We start from the raw sequence: 20,301 nt of genomic DNA on the forward strand, positions 1-20,301 counted from the left end.
AACAGAATTGTCATTAAAAAATGTAATTCATATTGTTAAAACGTATTAATAAAATATTACAAATAATGTTTATATAAAGTTTAATTAACTTTTTAAAAATGCAATTGTTGCAAAATAAAGACCTACCCGAAGAAGCTGGAGTAGCATAAACACTGAATCTTGTGTTTTCAGTGTATTTTTACTTCGGTTTAAGACCTTACTCAAATTAGATGATGGCAATAAATAAGACCTGGTGAACAAAACAATAAAACCAGTTTGTTAAAGAGTCCCATTAGCACATGCTCAATATGTTCCAGAAATATTGCTACAGCAAGAGGCTTATTTTAATACTGTTTCAGTAATATTATTAGAAAATATAATAATGTAGAAAGCTGTAGACACATATCTGTGATTTTCTGTGCAGAGATTACAATCGCTTTAAGAAAAATGTGTAGGCTTGTGGAAAACATATTGGCAAAAACCTATTATGCGGCTAATTTGAATGAAAAATCTTAGGTGAAAAATTACATAAATCATTTTTGTTTATCCCAGCTGGAGACCTAATCTAAAATATTTTAGTCACATAATGGAATTATGTGAATACATCTGTTTGGTGTAGTCATGGTTATAATAACAGGATATTTATTATGCTGTGGGCTAAACTAGTTCTTTGTAATCCTCTATTTTAGGAGAATATTTCATAGAAAACTAATATTGCTCTAACTGCTTCATGTGTCCTCTTAAAGGCAAACTGTGATTATGCTGAGAAAATCTACTTATCTGTGTTGAATGATCAATAATTCTGTTTTACAAATAGCCTTTATTATTTTCTTACAATGTTGATATATTTTGGTTTATTTGTTCCACAGCTTAATAGTTTTCTCCTTCTGCAAGAACATCAGTCATGCTGCGAGTCCCATGCTAACCAGCAAGAATAAAAGGTTTTGAATGCCCACGTGTCAAACTAAAGGTGGCCATACACGGGCCAATAAAAGTCGGCAGCTTATTGGCCCATGTATGGGGCCCTCCGACGGGCTTCCCTGATTGGTATCCACCCGAAAGTTGGACAGATGACGATTTACGGGAATAAAAATCCTGTTGGATCGCCGCCGCATCTGTTCGTTGATGCAGCCCCGCGATCTGACTGCCCATTACCCATCGTTATGATCCGATCGTTGGGCCCTAGGACCCACGATCAGATCAGCCCGATATTGCCCACCTCAAGGTGGGCATATTGGGAAGAGATCCGCTTGTTTGGCGACATTGCCAAACGAGCAGATCTCTCCGTGTATGGCCACCTTAAAGGGATACTGTCATGGGAAAATTTTTTTTTTCAAAATGAATCAGTTAATAGTGCTGCTCCAGCAGAATTCTACACTGAAATCCATTTCTCAAAAGAACAGACAGATTTTTTTATATTCAATTTTGAAATCTGACATGAGGCTAGACATATTGTCAATTTCCCAGCTGCCACAAGTCATGTGACTTGTGCTCTGCTAAACTTCAATCACTCTTTACTGCTGTACTGCAAGTTGGAGTGATATCACCCCTCTCCCTTTCCTCCCCCCCCCAGCAGCCAAACAACAGAACAATGGGAAGGTAACCAGATAGCAGCTCCCTAACACAAGATAACAGCTGCCTGGTAGATCTAAGAACAACACTCAATAGTAAAAACCCATGTCCCACTGAGACACATTCAGTTACATTGAGAAGGAAAAACAGCAGCCTGCCAGAAAGCATTTCTCTCCTAAAGTGCAGGCACAAGTCACATGACCAGGGGCAGCTGGGAAATTGACAAAATGTCTAGCCCCATGTCAGATTTCAAAATTGAATATAAAAAAATCTGTTTGCTCTTTTGAGAAATGGATTTCAGTACAGAATTCTGCTGGAGTAGCACTATTAACTGATGCATTTTTGAAAAAAAACATGTTTTCCGATGACAGGATCCCTTTAACTTGTTTGAAGCAGTCAAAATAGTCAAAACAATATTTTACATCTAGAAGATATATTTATATGAAAAGGAGTTCTTACTGAACATATCTGTTACAGCTAAATATATGTATAGATATTACATTTCTCCTTTGACAATTCCTGAACAGGAAGCAGCTTTTGGCATTCCTCTTCATTCATATAATAACAAATGTGCAGAGTATAATAAACAAGTTAAAACTAAAACCTATTCCCAATTTACTGCTGGTTGGCAATAAAAAGAAAAAAAAAACAATCAATAATAGCACTAATTTAGAGGCACATTTATTAAAGGTTGAATTTTAGTGCTATTAGAGCTTTTTAAAACCACGATTACATTTTTTTCTCTAAAACCATGAATGCAGTGAACGTTATTAAAAGATCCAAATAAAATTTTTAGAGAAAAATCCAAAAGTGTGGCAAGGGAAGTTGAAGTCAGACTGGTTGAAATGTTAAAACTTTTCTGTGCCTGATCTTCTTTAATTTCCCCCGACCAAAACAAACACAGTAGAACCCCCATTTTAAATTTTTCAGGGGGCCAGAAAACAATGGTATAAATTCCAGGAAAATGTAAAATCAGAGAAATGTATTATGCATACATGGGTGGGACCACAAAACAACAATGTAAAATGAGGTAAAACTTAAAATCAGGGGATGTAAAATTGAGGTTCCACCGTACACAAGGCAGTTGCCCAATATATAGGGACAAATACAAGAGAAAATCATTGCAAGGGTGGTTGTTTTTTTTACCACATGAAATGGGAATGGTTGTATTAGGGAAAAGCTTTTGGATGTTTATTCTGTTTACTCTGCTTTATTTTCCCTACAGAAAAAAAGTGATTGGCTGTACTAAACAGGCACCTGTTGGGATAAACTCTATTTCTTTAAAAACCACAAATGCCATGAAAGTTATTTAAAGATGCGAATATAAAAAGTATGAATGGTAAAAAATAAGCTATGGGGTGCGCTAAAAAAACTACTAAAACCTATTTTTCAGACAATTACTAATGAAAAACCCCCGAAAACTTCTAAAATTCTGAAAGGCTTAAAAAAAGTCAAATAGGATATGCACAGCTCCCATTGACTTCTATAGGATCTTGAAAACTGTTATTTGGGGAAGTTTTGCATTAGAGTTTTTTATCAAGAAAAATATGATTCATGAAAAAGATAAAAATCCAAATGTTAGTAAATTGTCCCTTTAAATTCCCTTCCATATATACAGATAAGTGAACAGAGTCAGACTGGGCCAGCGGGATGTCGGGAATAGACCGTGGGCCCCAGGGCTCGTGGGCCCCAACGGATCCACAGAGCCGGAGCTCCTGACCTCCACCTTCCCCCTGATCGCCCGTTTGTTTAAAGATGAAGTGCATGAAGAGTAGTAGGTATGCGCCGGTGAGGGGGGGGGGAGAAGGAGAGAGGGGGGTTTGTGACTGGGGAGGGGGCCCTTGGGGGGGCTCTTTGGGGGGGTGGGACTCTGATCAAAACAACCCCGGTGTGCCCTGACCCCTCCAGCCTGACCCTGTAAGTGGAACTATTTAAGTGTTTAATATATAGACACAGAGGCAGAGAAAAATATTTGAAAGGAGATTTACAGTACTACTCTTTATTTCATTCACAGAAAGGGGAATGTGTAGCACTCAAATGTTTCTACATTGTGCTGCTGGACATCATTACACCTAAATACATTTGCAGCAATTTAGGATAATCACTTTATGCAATGTCCTAATTTTATGTTTATAAAGAATTTAGAACAGATTGGGGCTCATTTATTAACGCAGCGCAGCGCTAAAAAGAGCGCAGTGGCCAGACATTTGCCCAGCGCATGCGAGTATTTAATAATGTAGCGCACGATACCTTAACAGTGCGATTTGTGCGCTAATGTAGACACAAGACAGGTGCGACGTGTGAAACTGCGTATCAGCTGTCGCAGTGCTTATAATAAATTGTGCGCACAGGAAGATACCGCAAAGGTAAGGATTAGTTGTGCTCATGTATGAATGCGCTGCTTTAATTAGTTGCGTCACATATTGCGCATATTGCGTTCACTTAGACGCATCTGCATTTGTTTCTGTGCTAATATTTGTTTGGTTGCAAAGGTGTTTAGCCTACCTGATACCCTTAAAGGTACCTTGGTCAATATAAACATGTTGGGTGGAAGGCGTGGTTAATATGCACTTTACAAGGGTTGTTCATCTTGAATATACTAGCGCAGCTGGGCAGGAATGCGCATTTTGAAGAGCGTTACTATTACGCCACGAAGAGGCAGGCGTAAAAATTGTGGTGCTGTTGCCCGGGTGCAGTTTTGCACATATACAGACGCAAATCTGCGACGGCCGCAGTGCAAGCGCATTGTAGCCACGCCCACAGCCACGCCCCTAACAACCACAGCATCGTTTGCGACATAAATGACCAATCTTTTGCGCAATGCGCATAAACAAAACCATCGCAAAAGCTCTGTGTTATGCGCAATATCACGCAAATATATTAGCGATCACGCTTGTGATGGCGCAGACAACCTTTTGCGTCCACTTATGCGCTGCGCTGCTTTAATAAATGAGCCCCATTGACTTTTTTAATGTGCTACATGAAAAACAGGTGTTTTTAGAACCTCCATTCCCCTCCATCTCTTCCAAAGGAAATTTGGTCCTGGAGACTGAAATTCCAGTTACAACTATATTCAGCTGATGCAGTGATGAGTGTTGTTTTCTTTACTGGAAAGAATGAAAAGATAAATATAATAAAGCAGCATGCTCCTTTGCGACATGGGAATCAGCTGCTCTATGGGGAGTCAGCAGAGGACTTTCCTTACACAGAATACCAGAAGAGCAAGTGATTAAACTCCACTGCAAATAATCAGCCTTTCGCCAAACAAGGATCTCTGATAATTCTCATTTCACGAGGAGTCATTTATGACCTTGCCAAGGGAAGAAACGATTTCGGAGCAGCAGGGAGGGTTTAAAATTAGTTTGATTTCAATAATAAGTTTTTATCTGATCTGGAATTCAGGAATGAGACGACGCTCCCGAAGCTGCCCAGTCATGGTAGCAGAAGGGAAAGCAATGTGTCCTCAGTGACTTGTACACAGTTTATTATTTTTTCATCTAGTCTGGCAGCAGAACAGACACATGCCTACAATTCCCAAATGTATGCAGATGGAGGAAACAGACAGTGCACTTGGGCACACCACGGCGCAATATGTCAAAACATTCATTTCAACAGAAAGGGTTTTAATAAGGATTTGTTTAAATGAAGCGATGTGGTAGGACATGGAGAGCTGTCCGTTTAAACTCTCTTTAATGATCCATCTACTGTGCTTGAAATATATACTGTTCATTATTGCATGGACTTGACTGTACGTAAAAGAAAGAAAAAAAGTATGTCCCACTTGTCCCCATCTGGTACAGGAACTTACTCTGGCAGAAGCTACATGCCACACATCACTTCCATCTACAGTGAGTTCAAAATGTAAATGCATCATAACCTCAACTGCATGAATAATCTCTTGTGTCTAAACCCTTAAAGTTGAATAATACAAATCATTAGACCATATCTAAATCATGTGCTGTTATTTCAATCAGCTTAATTGTGCACCCCTCATTACTCTTCCACTTTTGTTCTGGGCATTAATGAAATAGTAAGTTAGGTTGAAAAAAAACACATGTCCATCAAGTTCAACCTTTAAACTATTTTTTAACCTGCCTAACTGCCAGTTGATCCAGAGGAAGGCAAAAAAAAAAACCATGTGAAGCCTCTCCAATTTGCCTCAGTGGGGGAAAAAATTCCTTCCTGACTCCAAAATGGCAATCGGACCAGTCCCTGGATCAACTTGTACTATGAGCTATCTCCCATATCCCTGTATTTCCTCACTTGCTAAACACCATCCAACCCATTTTTAAAGCTATCTAATGTATCAGCCTGTACCACTGATTCAGGGAGAGAATTCCACATCTTCACAGCTCTCACTAAAAAAACCCTTCCGAATATTTAGGTGGAACCTCTTTTCTTCTAATCGGAATGGGTGACCTTGTGTCAGCTGGAAAGACCTACTGGTAAATAAAGCATTAGAGAGATTATTATATGATCCCCTTATATATTTATACATAGTTATACCCTTAAGTGCCTCTTCTCCAGCGTGAACATCCCCAATTTGGCCAGCCTCATAGCTAAGATTTTCTTTACCTTTTACCAGCTTAGTTGCCCTTATCTGTGTGCTCCTTAGTGCTCATGTATAGAGCACTTCTTCTAGGGTCTGGCTGGGCTCTGCACCTCTTGCCGGATAAATAATCCACTGTTGCTCCCTAACTTTTGAGTCTGAATGATTCACAAATTAGGATGCGGGTAGGGGCAGGAGGGGTGACACCTATATGCCCCATCCCTGATAAGAGTTGCCATGTTTTTCCTGAAAAATTCCAGTTAGTGCTGAGAGCATGGGGGAAGGATGTAGGGGTGTGTATTAATGACATCAAAGGGGCGGGCAATAATGTAAGGGGAGAGTGTGGAGATACAAAAGGGAGCGTGATGCAAGTGGGCAGATCAGGGGCCTTTCAACAGAAATTTTGTGAGGATGAAAATAAGCCTCCGCTGGAAGCAGGGATTTGGCTGGATTGACTATGGGATGGACGGAGCAGACCGGATGTGGAGTAACCGGTAATATTTACCAACAAATACATTTTACTAGGCTGGTGAAATACTGACCAAATGGCAACTCTACCCTTTCTCTACCCTCTCATTAATGCTGTACAGTGTACACAGAGCTGTACTCATAAGTTCTGCATCAGGTGTCCACATTTGCAGTTGCAGGTCGGCAGCAATGGATTTTACTTTGGGCCTCTGGTGCCTAAGTAATGAGCCATGGACATGTGATGTCATTGTGCTGTGCACTGGCACCTGATGAAAGCTTTGCCTCTGTCATGAGATACTGTACATAATAGGAGATTCATTGACTTCATTTGAGATTCATCAAAACTTGGTTGAAGGGTGAAAACTTGGTACTTTATTATTGCGGAAGTGCCACATGTTGTGGTAGTGTTATGGGTGTGCAACTGCTTCTCATGTGTGATGAGATCCTGTAGACCCTTAGGGGGGCAATTTAGTAACAACTGAATTTGATTATTTTCTGTGATTCAAGTTTTTTTGGCAAACAAAGAGCAAATTTGAGTTTCAGAAAATCAAATGTACAAGATTTATTAGACGCAAAAAATTCGAACATAGAGTCGTACCACAGAAGTCAATGAGAGCTATATTAGCACAATTCAAAAATTGTTTACCTTGGGTATTCCAGCAATGTCATTTTGCTAAGTTTGAGTATTTTTCTGCTTTTTTTCAGGATCAAGTTTTCAAGTTTGAGGTTTTTAATAAATTTTTGATAAATCTCTTCCTCTTTGTAAGCCTAACCATTAATAGCCTCAGTCATCAAGTGGACTGTCCAAATATCATATTTTTCATCGAGATATTGTTCAAGTTAAAGAATTACTCAGGGTGTTACAGTATCACACAGAAAGTTTAATTTGCGATTACTACATGTGCAGCTCTGGAAGCAATTTAATTCAACAAATGGAAAATACATCTTGATGACTTTCCAACTCAATAGACTGAGCAATAACACATTTAGGCATTTAGATATGTCTTTCAACAAAAAAGAAAAACATAACATACTTGTGTGAAAAATAGTGGATTGCAAGATAATGTTAAAAAAATGTTTGTAAAAGAAACTTTTGGAAAATTACTAAATGTAAATTACTTTCATAAAAATTATTATAATTAAATGCATGCATCACAAATTTATACTTAATGCCTTAATCTGTATCTTAATACTGTAATACTAATATTCTATATTATATAAGTTTCTTAAATTAACAGTATTGCTATTTACAATATTGGACCAGATTCATATTTTATGGTTTATTACTGAAAATGCTACTATAGTCTATAGAAAAATCCGGAATTGAATAAGCAGATGTCTATCTCATCTAATTGAATCTGCCCCATTCTCTTGGAAGGGATTCTGTCATAGGCAAATTTGTATTTTTCAAAATGCATCAGTTCATAGTGCTGCTCCGGCAGAATCCTACACTGAAATCAGATTTTCAAAATGTAATTTTGAAATCTGACATGTTGTTAGTTTCTCAGGTGCCCTCAGGCATGTGACTTGTGCTCTTCTAAACTTCAGTCACTCAATGGAAAGGTCAGCAGATAACAGTTCCCTGACACCTGCATTCATAAAATGCCCCCCATGCCCCACCTACTAGTAGATATGAGAACAGTTCTCAATATTAAAAAATCTATGTCCTGCTAACCCAAGTTGTGGCTCCTTCTGTTACATTGAGTAGTAGAAACAACAGCTTATCTGAAAGCAGTTCCACTGGTACTGGTACATGACCAGGCAAAATGAACTGAGATAGCTGCCAATACTCCAATATTACAGCTAAAAAAAATACATGTGTTGGTTCCAATATTACAGCTAAAAAAAAACATGTGTTGGTTCAGGAATACAATTATATTATTTATCATTTAAACCGTGTAATTTAGCAATTAAAACAATACTATAAAAATCATAAATCCCTTTAATCTTTGGTGAGGGGAATATGACTTTATGACAAGACGATGAACACAAATTACATTTACATAAATAAATAAAGAAGGGCTTACCCCATTTACTGGATATGTTTTCCATCCCAGTTCACCAATTGCTGTTGTAGTATCAAGAAGCACAACTGTAAACAGACAGAGCTACAATTAGTAAGCAGCCCTTACATGTGAAATAAATAATGGATAGTAGAAGAAAGAAAGGGTACGTTGAATTGTTCCCTGATTCTGAAGAATGGATTTTGACAAATACTATAAGTAAAATATATAATGCTGCAGTAGTATATACAATCAGGTACATCAAACTTAATAGGTCATTTATGAAGCCCTACCACAGTTGTGGTTGTAAAACTTGTGTTGCATGAAAAATGACATTCATTAAAGATACTTTTGCTCAAAGCCACTCTTTGCACTTCCCCATAGTTGTGCTCCGTGCTACTGGTTCTGTCCCACCTCCACCTCGTAGGAGGTGGCATCTCCAGGATACCCACAGCAGCAAGCTTGCACCTAAAGAATTGGGTGCACAAATCCTTTTGACTCCACGTACTGGAAAGCACAAAAACCCCAAAGCACAATATGTGTTTTATCACATCAGCCTCAACTGCATCAGGCACAGTGCTACCTTGTGGCTGCATTTATTCTGTAATTAGGAGGAAAAAAAACACTGCATTGTGGGAAAAACATTTAAAATTGCACTTTGCATACTGCACGTGTGTTTATAAATGAGCCCTTTTGCTTTTACCTATAGGAATTTTGTTTTTGCTATGCTTTATTTCTTTCAAGCAGATTGTTTCCAGGGGAGAAATAAATTATTATAACTATTGATTTTGCATCTTGTACAAAAACCTACTTTATGTTTAGTTATCCATTAATTATTTTTTCTCCTCAGCTCTAGAATCAGGATCAATATGGATACAGAACTATGAAGCAAGGATAATTATGCTTACAAGTATGAAACAGCATGCTGTTGGCTCAGAAAGAAATGCTGTATTTGTATAATGCAGACAGAGAAAAGGCCAATCTGCTGCCTTTGCCCCATGTCCTGTACACTGGCACAACATCCACCTATCAATGTACACATGGAGTAGATTTAAAAGGGACTTCTGTCTTTCACCTTATACTAATATTCTAGAAATAGATTCAAAATTAACAATAAAAATGTGTCGGAAAACAGTCAAAAATATTTTGTCATAAGAGAGTAAGAAAGTACATACAGTAACCAATTGTATTGTATTGCTTTTCAGACTTACTCAGTGGATAATCATTGCTATTTCCTGTTGTAACCAGCTCTCGACTGATTTCTTACTTTATTAAAAACAATAGACATTTCAGTTACCATCAGTTACCAAAAATGTAAAAAGTGACTGCCAACTCTAGACACATGACTTTTTGGGAGCTTTTTATTGCCTATGATGTTATATGTAATAGCAATAATCCAGTCACCCAACGTGTAGTATATTTGAGTTTGCAAGTCAAATAATTGGTTTATTGTGGCAAAGAAATATACTATATATATACTTTATAAAATTTTAGTAATGTTACCAAGAAACTTTTTGAAAAATGTATTATCCATATACCACTCATTTACCTTTTCCTTACCTTGATCATTTACCTGCAGTTTCACTTTGGCTATATCTATTCTTCGGTTCCATAAAGTATATTTTTTACATGATGGAGTCATTAGCCCCATGCCAAACATTGCAATCACTGGCCATCCTCCAATGTACTGATTAAGATGCCACCATGGCCCGGGACAGTTTATTTGGGTTTCCTCTTATTAACAGATAACCTAAATATCCTCCACCTGTGGACTCACCAAGTAACCCTCAAAAGGCTGCTTTAAAAATAGTTGATTGTATTTTCAAAGCTATGCTTCATACTGTAAATTCAAATTATAGGGCCTAGAATAAGGGTCATCAAGCTCTTATATTCAATTTGTGCCTACAGATTAACGGGAGGCAGTGGGTTATGGAACACAGTGCATATCTCCAGGGTTAGACATGATTTCAGAATAATAGTATTTAAAATTATATTTTTATACTGGTCTCTAGGAACTGTTAATGGTTTTGTAATGAGATAATCTATAAATGTTGGATATGCTGCATTAGGTATTTGTTGAAACTTGGAGTTAATTCATTGTCAAGGTTCTCTGTTATAACAAATACTTTTTTCTTCACCTATTCTGAGGATATTTGCTTAAAATGTAATGAGAATATATTTTTCTAATATTTTTTGTAAGGGAATACAAATCAATATAAAAAAGTTCTTATAAACTCTGTTTTGCTTTCCCCAAGAAAGGATTCATCTCAAAAGCAGTATATGTTTTTCTTCATGATGCTATTCCTTTTATTGTGTGATTCATATGCTTTTTAAGAGCCATTTCCTTTTTGACTCACATCTTATTTCCCCTGCTTGCATGATTCTGTATACTCTAGTTTGGATCACCCAATTTTAGGCCAAACTGTTTTCTGCCCATACTTGTCTGGTTCTCTGTAGTTGGTACTAGTGGTTTGTTTCACCCAGTTTTGGCCCAGTCTCTCCATTTATTTAATTTTCTCTGCTATATTTCTGGGGATGTGAGCCTGCATATATATATAGTGCACATTTAGTATTTTTAGTATTTTTAACCTACACATTAAAGCTAACCTATACTTCCTTTACTCAACTGTTACCTAGTGTATCTTGAAATTGACCTTAAAAGAACAGTAACCCCGAAAAATTAAAGTCTTTTAAAGTATCCAAAATATAATATACTGTTGTGCTGCACTGGCAAAACTGGTGTGCTTCAGAACCTCTACAATAGTTTATTTAAACAAGCTTCTGGGTAGCCATGGGGCCAGCCATCCAAAGCTGAAAAAAGTGAAAAGGCACAGGTAATATAGCAGATAAAATATAAGCTCTTTAGTATACAATGAGATTCTTTAGATCTGTTATCTACTGTGTATCCTGTGATTGAATGGCTGCCCACATGGCTACACAGCAGCTTGTTTATATAAACTATATTTGTGTATCTGAAGTACTCCAGGTGCACCAGTGCAGGGCATCAGTGTATTATCTTGTCATTCCTTTGAAACACTTACAATTTGTTGGTGTTACTGTTCCTTTAAAGACTTGTCAGTCTCAAAATATCCTTCTGTACCCACGCCATATGCCCTATTATTTATGCACCTTCCAAACTGCAAATCTAACACTATAACTTCAGTTACTATGGTGTGTCATCATGTTTTAGGTTTTATACCTGCAAAATCAATTTGGAAACAAAATAAATATAAAAACATGCATATGATTTATAACGAAACTAGTGTTCAATTTCATTTAGAGACCCATACTAGGTTAACTGTCATATTGCACCTTATTTCCATGTAAATGTCTGTTTGCCTTGGCCTTTTAGAGATGTTAAGCTCCATCTGTTGCTGAATTAATTGGAATCAGTGAATTCAAATACACCTTTCTTTTCCAGAATAGAAGGTAATAATAAATAGACAGTGAGGTTCCTAGATTTCTCTAAACTCTAAAGAACTTTTCTCACTCCAGTTGAATCTGGTCCAATGTCTGACACTGCCTACATTTATAAATGTGTTTACTTTTTAAGTTTTGTAAATTATGTACAACAATTCTGTTGTAAAAGTTTAAATTGTTAATGAATATTCAGAATGGCTGCCCTCAAATAAGAAAAGGGTCTGCTGCATTTTGCTAGGATGATTTTTGTTATTTCCTATGACTTATCATTTTCTCATTGCTCTTCTCTGTTTGTATTTTCTATTCTCCTTTTCCCCATTATGTTCTTTTCTTCCATTATATTCTTTCTTTTCTGTATCCTCTCGCTGCTCTTACCAGCCATCGTGTTTTACCATTTTTTTACTGTTTGTCCCCTATGGTTTTGTATGCCCTCTTCATGTTCTCCATTGCCTTTTGATCCTTCTTTGCCCTTCATTAATGTCCAATTACTAACTTATTGTCTCCTGTCCCACATCCTTACTATTTATAGCACCTGTTTACATTGGAACAAGTAACACCTTGATTAAACAGTAGAGTTTGCTTTATGGCTTATTCCAGGGATCTTAGCAAATGCACTCGCACACCCTAGCCTTGGATAGAAGATAGTCCCTGGTGCACAGCAATGGCAGAATCGGCGTCCCACCTTGAATTGACGATGCAAAAGGAAATTCACTGGCACACAGGTAGTACTAGCAGGGTAAACCCTTGCTGTTTTATTCGATGAATAGCAGCATGCTGCTATTCATCAAATTATTCCAGGGATCCCCAGCCTTTTGAACTTGTGAGCAACATCGAGAAGGAGTTGGGCCATTTAGTAGCCCCTATGTGGATTGTCAATATAAATTGAGGCTCTATTTGGCAGTGCACCTGGTTTTTATACAACCAAAACTTGCCTTCAAGCCTGGAATTCAAAAATAAGCACCTGCTTTGAGGCCACTGGGAGCAACATCCAAGGGGTTGGTGAGTAACATGTTTCTCACAAGCTACTGGCTGGGGATCACTGACCACGCTTACTAATTCATATGTTAATAGGTTATTACCCTGTTTAAGGCAAGAATAGGTTTGTGAAGGCTTACCCTGGTGGTCTAGTGGGGGGATGGCAGGGAAGCCTGCCGCCCCCTCGGCGGGGACACCCGCCGCATTCTCTTCTTCCTGCGCCGAACTGTTAGGGCGCACGCGCCGTGCCTCTGTTGTTTTTATTGGCACATGCACGCTGGCGTGGTGACGTCAGCATGCAATGGCGCGAAAATTTAAAGGGCCATTGTACAGTTTCTCATTGCCCATTATAGGTTGTTCCTGGTGCCTTTAGCTGTTGCTATTCTGATTCTGTATTTGATTCTGACTACCTGTTGTGACCCCTGCCTGTTCCTGACGATTCTGAGCTCTGTATCCTGATCCATTGCCTGAATTTCGACTACCTCTTCTGCCGTATCCCTCAGATTGATCTCCCAGTTTTTACCCTTGCCAGCCTGACCTCGCTTTGAACGCTGCCTGCCCAGACCCAGCCTGAATTGTTTACGCTGACTTTCTGCCTGCCTCGACCCGGCCTGATCTGACTACTCTATTGCCTAACGCCTTGTACTACGACCTTCTGTCCAAAGACTTTGCTCTACAGTCGTGCTCCTCTGCCTATCCAGAACCCTCATCTTGCACTTCTCGTTTAAGTCCAGGTGGCATCCAAGTAAGCCGAGGGCTCCTCCCGAGGCCCAAAGGCGGTCACACTACTGGTGAAGCACGAGCCGAGACCAGGGTGCCTGGTGTTTGTTCTGGTGTTGGGTGCCGACCGTGACAAGGTTGCTGCCAGGTTAGGTGATGGGAGGCCTCATTAATAATTTAATTTGTATGGTACAATATCTCTACTGTATCTACATTAGCCTAATAAAAAGATCCGTTGACATTTTTTTTTAAACAAGTTTTAGGTACTGTTATATGTTTTTAAAAGCTAGTATAACCCTGCAAATATATAACATTTTAAACCATAAATCTGTGAGTCTCTTCTCAGCAACTTATAATTGGCTGTTTCTCTCCCTTTAATTCCAAAACCCCCATTAAATATACTGAAGCAGGGAAAGCTGTACCTGTTAATGACCTATGAAACTGTTACATTTCCTACTCTGCAAATGCCTACGTGAGATATAGCTTATCAGTAAGTCATTTCTCCTAGTGGATTTTTCAATGATTTATTGGGGTTTTTTCGAAACATTTGGCGCACTAACAGTGCCACATGAATCTGCATTTCCCGATGTCGCTTTATAATTAAGATCCATGGGTGATGACAAAGTGCGTTTCTTTCGCACATCGAAATCTCGTATTATCTGGTACATACATACTATGTATCGCAGTTACGTAAAGGTCAGATCATTACAGTCGGAGGCTATTTGTTGAAACATGAGCTGTTGTTAAAAGTGCTGAGATTAAGAATCAGAACATATACATTCGACTCGACAAGCTTATCTGTCCCTTTTCAGTTGTCAGACGCAGAGATAAAATGTGTCACATCACCATCCTGCAGTCAAAAGATTTTAACGTGACTATAAGGCAAATAGGAGACACAATTCTGCTTTTTTCCTGTTTAAGAGTATTCCCTACTTGTAAGGTCATCTAGCAATACAGATACCATTAGGCAGAGCATACACTACACAAATTCCCCCAGTAAGCAAGGAAGTGACAGGCAGCAACAGCCTATATGATGCATCACTTGTGCCATCATGTCAGCTTAAAATAGCACTTGCTTTACTGTGTCTCAGCATGTAACAGACAGAAAGGCCCTTATTTATTTATTTTGTAAGTGGAATCCACATGAACTGGACACATTATATCTATATCAAATGCGTTAAAAAAAGAGAAAATTTGCCCTTAAAAAAAACATATGAGATTGTATGGCAAAAATGCAATTAATTAATTATTAGAGATGCATCAAATCCACTATTTTGGATTCGGCCGAACCCCCTGAATGCCTAATGCAAATTAGGGATGGGAAGGGGAAAACGTTTTTTACTTCCTTGTTTTGTGACAAAAAGTCACGCAATTTCCCTCCCTGCCACTAATTTGCATATGTAAATGAGGATTCGGATTCGTTGCGGCCTGGCAGAAGGATTTGGTCGAATCCGAATCCTGCAGAAAAAGGCTGAATCCTGGCTGAATTCCCTATTTATTACAGTATATACAATGCTATAATGCCAATTACAAATGCAAATCACAGTGCTACGCAATATGTTGGCACTATATAAATACATGTTAATAATAAATAATTAAAGGAGATTAAAGTAGAACCAAAACTCAACAAAGAATTAGGTCAGAAATGCGACGTCATGTTTTGGGCTTCTATTCAAATCCTAGGCAACCACAACCATTTAGCAGGGAAGATCTGTGCCTCCGAAGATGCCCCCTGTAGCTCCCCATCTTCTTGATTAACAGTACAAGTGTCGTTTGCCTGGAATTAGAGATGTGATAACCGGTAGCTCAATCTCACGTGAGCCTGCAGCTTTCTTTTACACAGAGGAGAAACTGCACACAGACATCGTGCTTCTCTTGCTTTAAGAAGACAAAACTTTATTAACACTTCTGCATTAGCAGACAACGTTCATGTCACATGACACTGTATCAGTATCAGATCAGTATGGGACCTGTATGATTCATTTTATTTTTCCTTTAAGACCATAGCTTTAACATCTGCATTTATGGTAACGTTCACTCCCCCCCCCCCTCTTAACATTTTTTTTGCCCAAAAAACCTTGACCAGAAAAAATCGAGGCTTAGTAAATAACCTCCTTAATGTACTGTTGTATTAATAAAAAAACTAAGTTATATGGCTTAAAAAATAGCATTCAGTGTACCCATATCTATGACTACTAGTGATGGGTAAATCTGTCCCGTTTCCAGAAAAACGGCAAGAAAATTGGCGAAACTGCGAAAAATTCCTGGAATGGTGAAAAATTCACGAAACACATTGAAGTCAATTTATTCGCCCATCACTAATGACTTGGATGAAGAATGCTTTGAGTTACTAAAACTGTTGTCTCTAGTGATGGGCGAATCTGTGCCTTTTTCGCTTTGCCAAAAAATTCACGAATTTACTGAAAAATTAGCAAAATGCCAAAAAATTCATGAAACAATTTAAAGTCAATAGGCGTCAAAATAGTTTTGATGCGCAACAATTTTAACATGAGTGACAATTTTTATATGTGCAACTATTTTGTCCATATGGCGGCAAAACGCGGAAATTTGCCACATATTCGTGCCTGCCGCATTTATTCGCCCATCACTACTTGTGATGGGTATACATTGGTCCCTGTTAGCCTTGGGGTTCCCATCCTTCTCCTCTTTAATACAGTAATGGCAACCTTGTATTTATCCAGAAACCTGGCCCTATGGATGCTGACTGTAGGGCATGGTGAAAAGTGCAAAAATTGTGGCAGCTTTTCCCTGTTTTAAGCCTTTGAACCATGTCCCGTCATATATTATGAGTTTTCTTTGGTCTGTAACCATCTTTGCTGTATGTTGTGCCTGTTGTAAATCCCGTAACAAAAACATGCTCCAAAAAAGGAAAAAATTCACTTTTTGCCATCCTGAGCAGCAGTATAGTTACATAGTTACATAGTTAAATCGGGTTGAAAAAAGACAAAGTCCATCAAGTTCAACCCCTCCAAATGAAAACCCTACTTTCATACAAATTCTATATACCCATACCTATATTAACTATAGAGTTTAGTATCACAATAGCCTTTGATATGTCTGTCCAAGAAATCATCCAAGCCATTCTTAAAGGCATTAACTGAATCGGCATCACAACATCACCCGGCAGTGCATTCCACAACTGTCCTCACTGTGAAGAACCCCCTACGTTGCTTTAAATGAAAGTTCTTTTCTTCTAGTCTAAAGGGGTGGCCTCTGGTACGGTGATCGGCTTTACGGGTAAAAAGGTCCCCTGCTATTTGTCTATAATGTCCTCTAATGTACTTGTAAAGTGTAATCATGTCCCCTCGCAAGCGCCTTTTTTCCAGAGAAAACAACCCCAACCTTGACAGTCTCCCCTCATAATTTAACTCTTCCCTCCCTCTAACCAGTTTAGTTGCACTTAGTCTCTGCACTCTCTCCAGCTCATTTATATCCTCTTAAGGACTGGAGTCCAAAACTGCACTGCATACTCCAGATGAGGCCTTACCAGGGACCTATAAAGAGGCAGAATTATGTTTTCATCCCTTGAGTTAATGCCCTTTTTTATGCAAGACAGAACTTTATTTGCTTTAGTAGCCACAGAATGACACTGCCCAGAATTAGACAACGTGTTATCTACAAAGACCCCTAGATCCTTCTCATTTAAGGAGACTCCCAACACACTGCCATTTAGTGTGTTTAAATGGCACCTCCCCTGATTATTACAGGAGGGGGTTATCATTACTATGAAATTCCATATTGATCACGTACTGTTTTAGAGATTACACCAGCTGGTGTACAACATAGGAATGTCCAAAACAACCAGCATTTTCCTTGATCCAGTGCAAACCGCTGAACTGTTGCTTTCCATTGAGTCATTGAGCTGATTATTTGCATTAAGCCTAACTCATTTCACATTGCTGTAGCTTTGCTACTTTTGCATATAAATATCATTTTAAATGCAATATACACTAACTAGTTTGCTAATATAAACCTAAACATATCTTTACATTGCATTTTTAAAGGTACTAGAACCAGGGAACCTGGGAGGTATAAAGTAATATACAGTATTTGCTATGTTTCTGCATTTTATTTGGAACATACATTTCCTACACTGCTCTATTACTTGGGAGCTCTTACTTTGTAGAAAGAAAACTCATCTTTATTTCCAATAACATAAACTAATGTACTGTGAAGGTCAACTGTGAGGATCTAGGCAGCCCTGGCTTATATAACAGGGTTTAGCCTACTTTCAAGCCTCACACAATCCTGTAGTTCTCACTCACACACAGTGGGACTCTCAAAAGCCAAACGCCTCGACAATTAAATTGCTTATCTTCAAGGTAAATCCAGGGCAAAAAGCTGCGTTTTGAAGGTTCATGAAAGCATACAAAATTTAAAGTCTCACACTCAGCCTCATCATCTACTGTTCATGAAATGTAATAAACATTGTAGAGTAAGTCACAAATGGAATAAAAATATGTAAAATAAATATATGTCTCAGATAATTGTGGCAGAACAAGATTCTATTTTATTTTCAAACTTGCCTTTTTTTTATTTCAAAAAAATATCATCTAGAAATAATTTCTTGTGCAGTAAGAAGTTTTAATACATTCTCTGTGCATTGAAGCGTTGGTCACAAAAAAAACCCTTCCACCTTTAAGAAGGGGTAGTATACACCTAGGGGCAGATTTATCAAAGGTTGAAGTAAAAATTCGAATTAAAAAAATTCGAACAATCAAATTTTTGTCTAATTCGACTAGGGAATAGTGCAAATGCAAATGAACTTTGAATCGTACGTTTCAAATATGCTATTACTTAGATTCGTACGATTCAAATTCCATCGAAAACTGACCTAATCGGCCCCTAAAAAAAACTTTGATTTAATTTCGGTTGGTCTTTTTGAATTTTGAATTTTTTTAAATTCAACCCTTGATAAATCTGCCCCCTACTGTATATGCAACTTTGCTAAAAAGAATTTATTAAATAGGAAATTTATTCTGACATTCTATTAATTGAAAAATCCATATTTGTTCAAGGAGCACTGAATAACCAAGCCCCTCTTTTCCCCAAGATGCAGCCTTTTTTAGTCTTTGAGAGAAGGAGCAGCTCATTTTACAGAGGGCTTTTCTGTGGACTGGAAATTTATTTTGCTGGCTTTGCGCTGCAGAATCATGGTTGTTTAAGCCCATTTTTTGTACTTGGCTTCCAGTCCTGTATGGAGGTAGCAGAGAGAGGGCTCATTTGATGGCTGTGGATAGGGACTTTTGTCAGGAGGGGGCATTTGGTTCTCCTTTAAGGTATGGAGATCCAAATTATGGAAAGACCTCATATCTGAAAAACTCCAGGTCCGAGCATTCTGGTCCTATACTTGTACCTATTTGTGTGCTGAGGATTATACAGAGGGGTTGAACTTGCAGGACAGTTGTTGTTTTTAAACCCAAATTATCTATGTAACATATGAAAATTCTGCTGTTACTTACTGTACCTAAGAAATGTATAAACTTATCATCAGATGAGGTGGAAAATCCAGTATCACTCAAGCAACTTGAAACAGCGTATTGATATTAAATACATTCTGCAAAAATGTAATCCTTAATATTTATACATTTTATACAGTACAAGTAATAAGGAACTCCTGCTATAATGTCCCACTACCCAAAAATTCCTTTTTCATGTAGAGGTGAGTTTGGAACGCCTATAATTTGCCCTTTGCCTGGATTCGGCGATGGATTGCTTGGAGAAGCAAGTAATATTCCTCCGCCTTGCTGCTTTTCATTGTGCTGTGCCTTCTGTCACTATTTTCAGAGTCTCTTCATTTATAATTTACAGTTTTAAGCACAAGGCCCTCACAGCGTGAGCGTTTTACAGGTGCGGCTAGGTCAGGCTGCCAAGCTAAAATACAAGCTTATACATACTAATGATCAGGAGCCTGTAACGTTCACTTTCATCAATTTCAGTCCACATGCTGGTTTCACTCATGCTGCTCCTACTATGGAAGATTTATCTCCCCTCCCCAAATACCCATCACAATTCTGTCTATTCCACAGCACAAGAAAAAGCAGCCTACTTCTTTATTATGTAATTCTAGTGTTGAGAGGAGGGGTTATATAGTTCCAATATAGAGCGTATATTTTATTTTGAAAATTTTAAATGTTTAAATGTATTATTTAACATTTACTATTTTTATTATTATTATTTTTTAACATTTACTTTATTATTTCATTTTTTGAATCTATATTTCAATTTAGTTTTTATTATTGTATTGTTTTAATTATTTATTCTTCTATTTATTCAACCAGTCGGTTGCTTTTCTAGAGCAAGCTGTTGCCCAAGTCACAGTATAATACCACAGTATATAATTGGCTAATAAAAAAAAGAGGATTTTGTGAATAAATTAAGCCTGTTTGTGCACAGCTTCGCTTGCTACCATTCACTTGTATATTCTAAGTTAAGAGAGAGAGAGAACCTAAAATTCTGGACAAATTAGCAGTGCCTCCCGAAAAATAAATAACTGTATAATACCCGCAGGACATGTACGGACTGGAATCCGCTAAGGGGTATTTTTTTATGGGCTCTGGAAATGCAGAACCAGCACTTTGTGGCAAAAATTGA

At 38.0% G+C, this 20,301-nt stretch overlaps 1 protein-coding gene across 2 annotated transcripts in view; it reads right to left on the minus strand.

The window, feature by feature from the left end:
* LOC108707429 (ephrin type-A receptor 6) overlaps positions 1-20,301 on the minus strand; it is a 431,367-nt gene that overhangs the window by 385,064 nt on the left and 26,002 nt on the right. For both annotated transcript variants that reach the window (XM_041581591.1, XM_041581590.1), the window contains exon 2: positions 8,596-8,660. In XM_041581591.1, the coding sequence (XP_041437525.1) occupies positions 8,596-8,660 (65 nt within the window). The remainder of the gene's footprint in view (positions 1-8,595; positions 8,661-20,301) is intronic.

This window comes from Xenopus laevis, chromosome 2L (genome assembly GCF_017654675.1).
Source record: "Xenopus laevis strain J_2021 chromosome 2L, Xenopus_laevis_v10.1, whole genome shotgun sequence".
In the NCBI taxonomy this organism is placed as follows: domain Eukaryota; kingdom Metazoa; phylum Chordata; class Amphibia; order Anura; family Pipidae; genus Xenopus; species Xenopus laevis.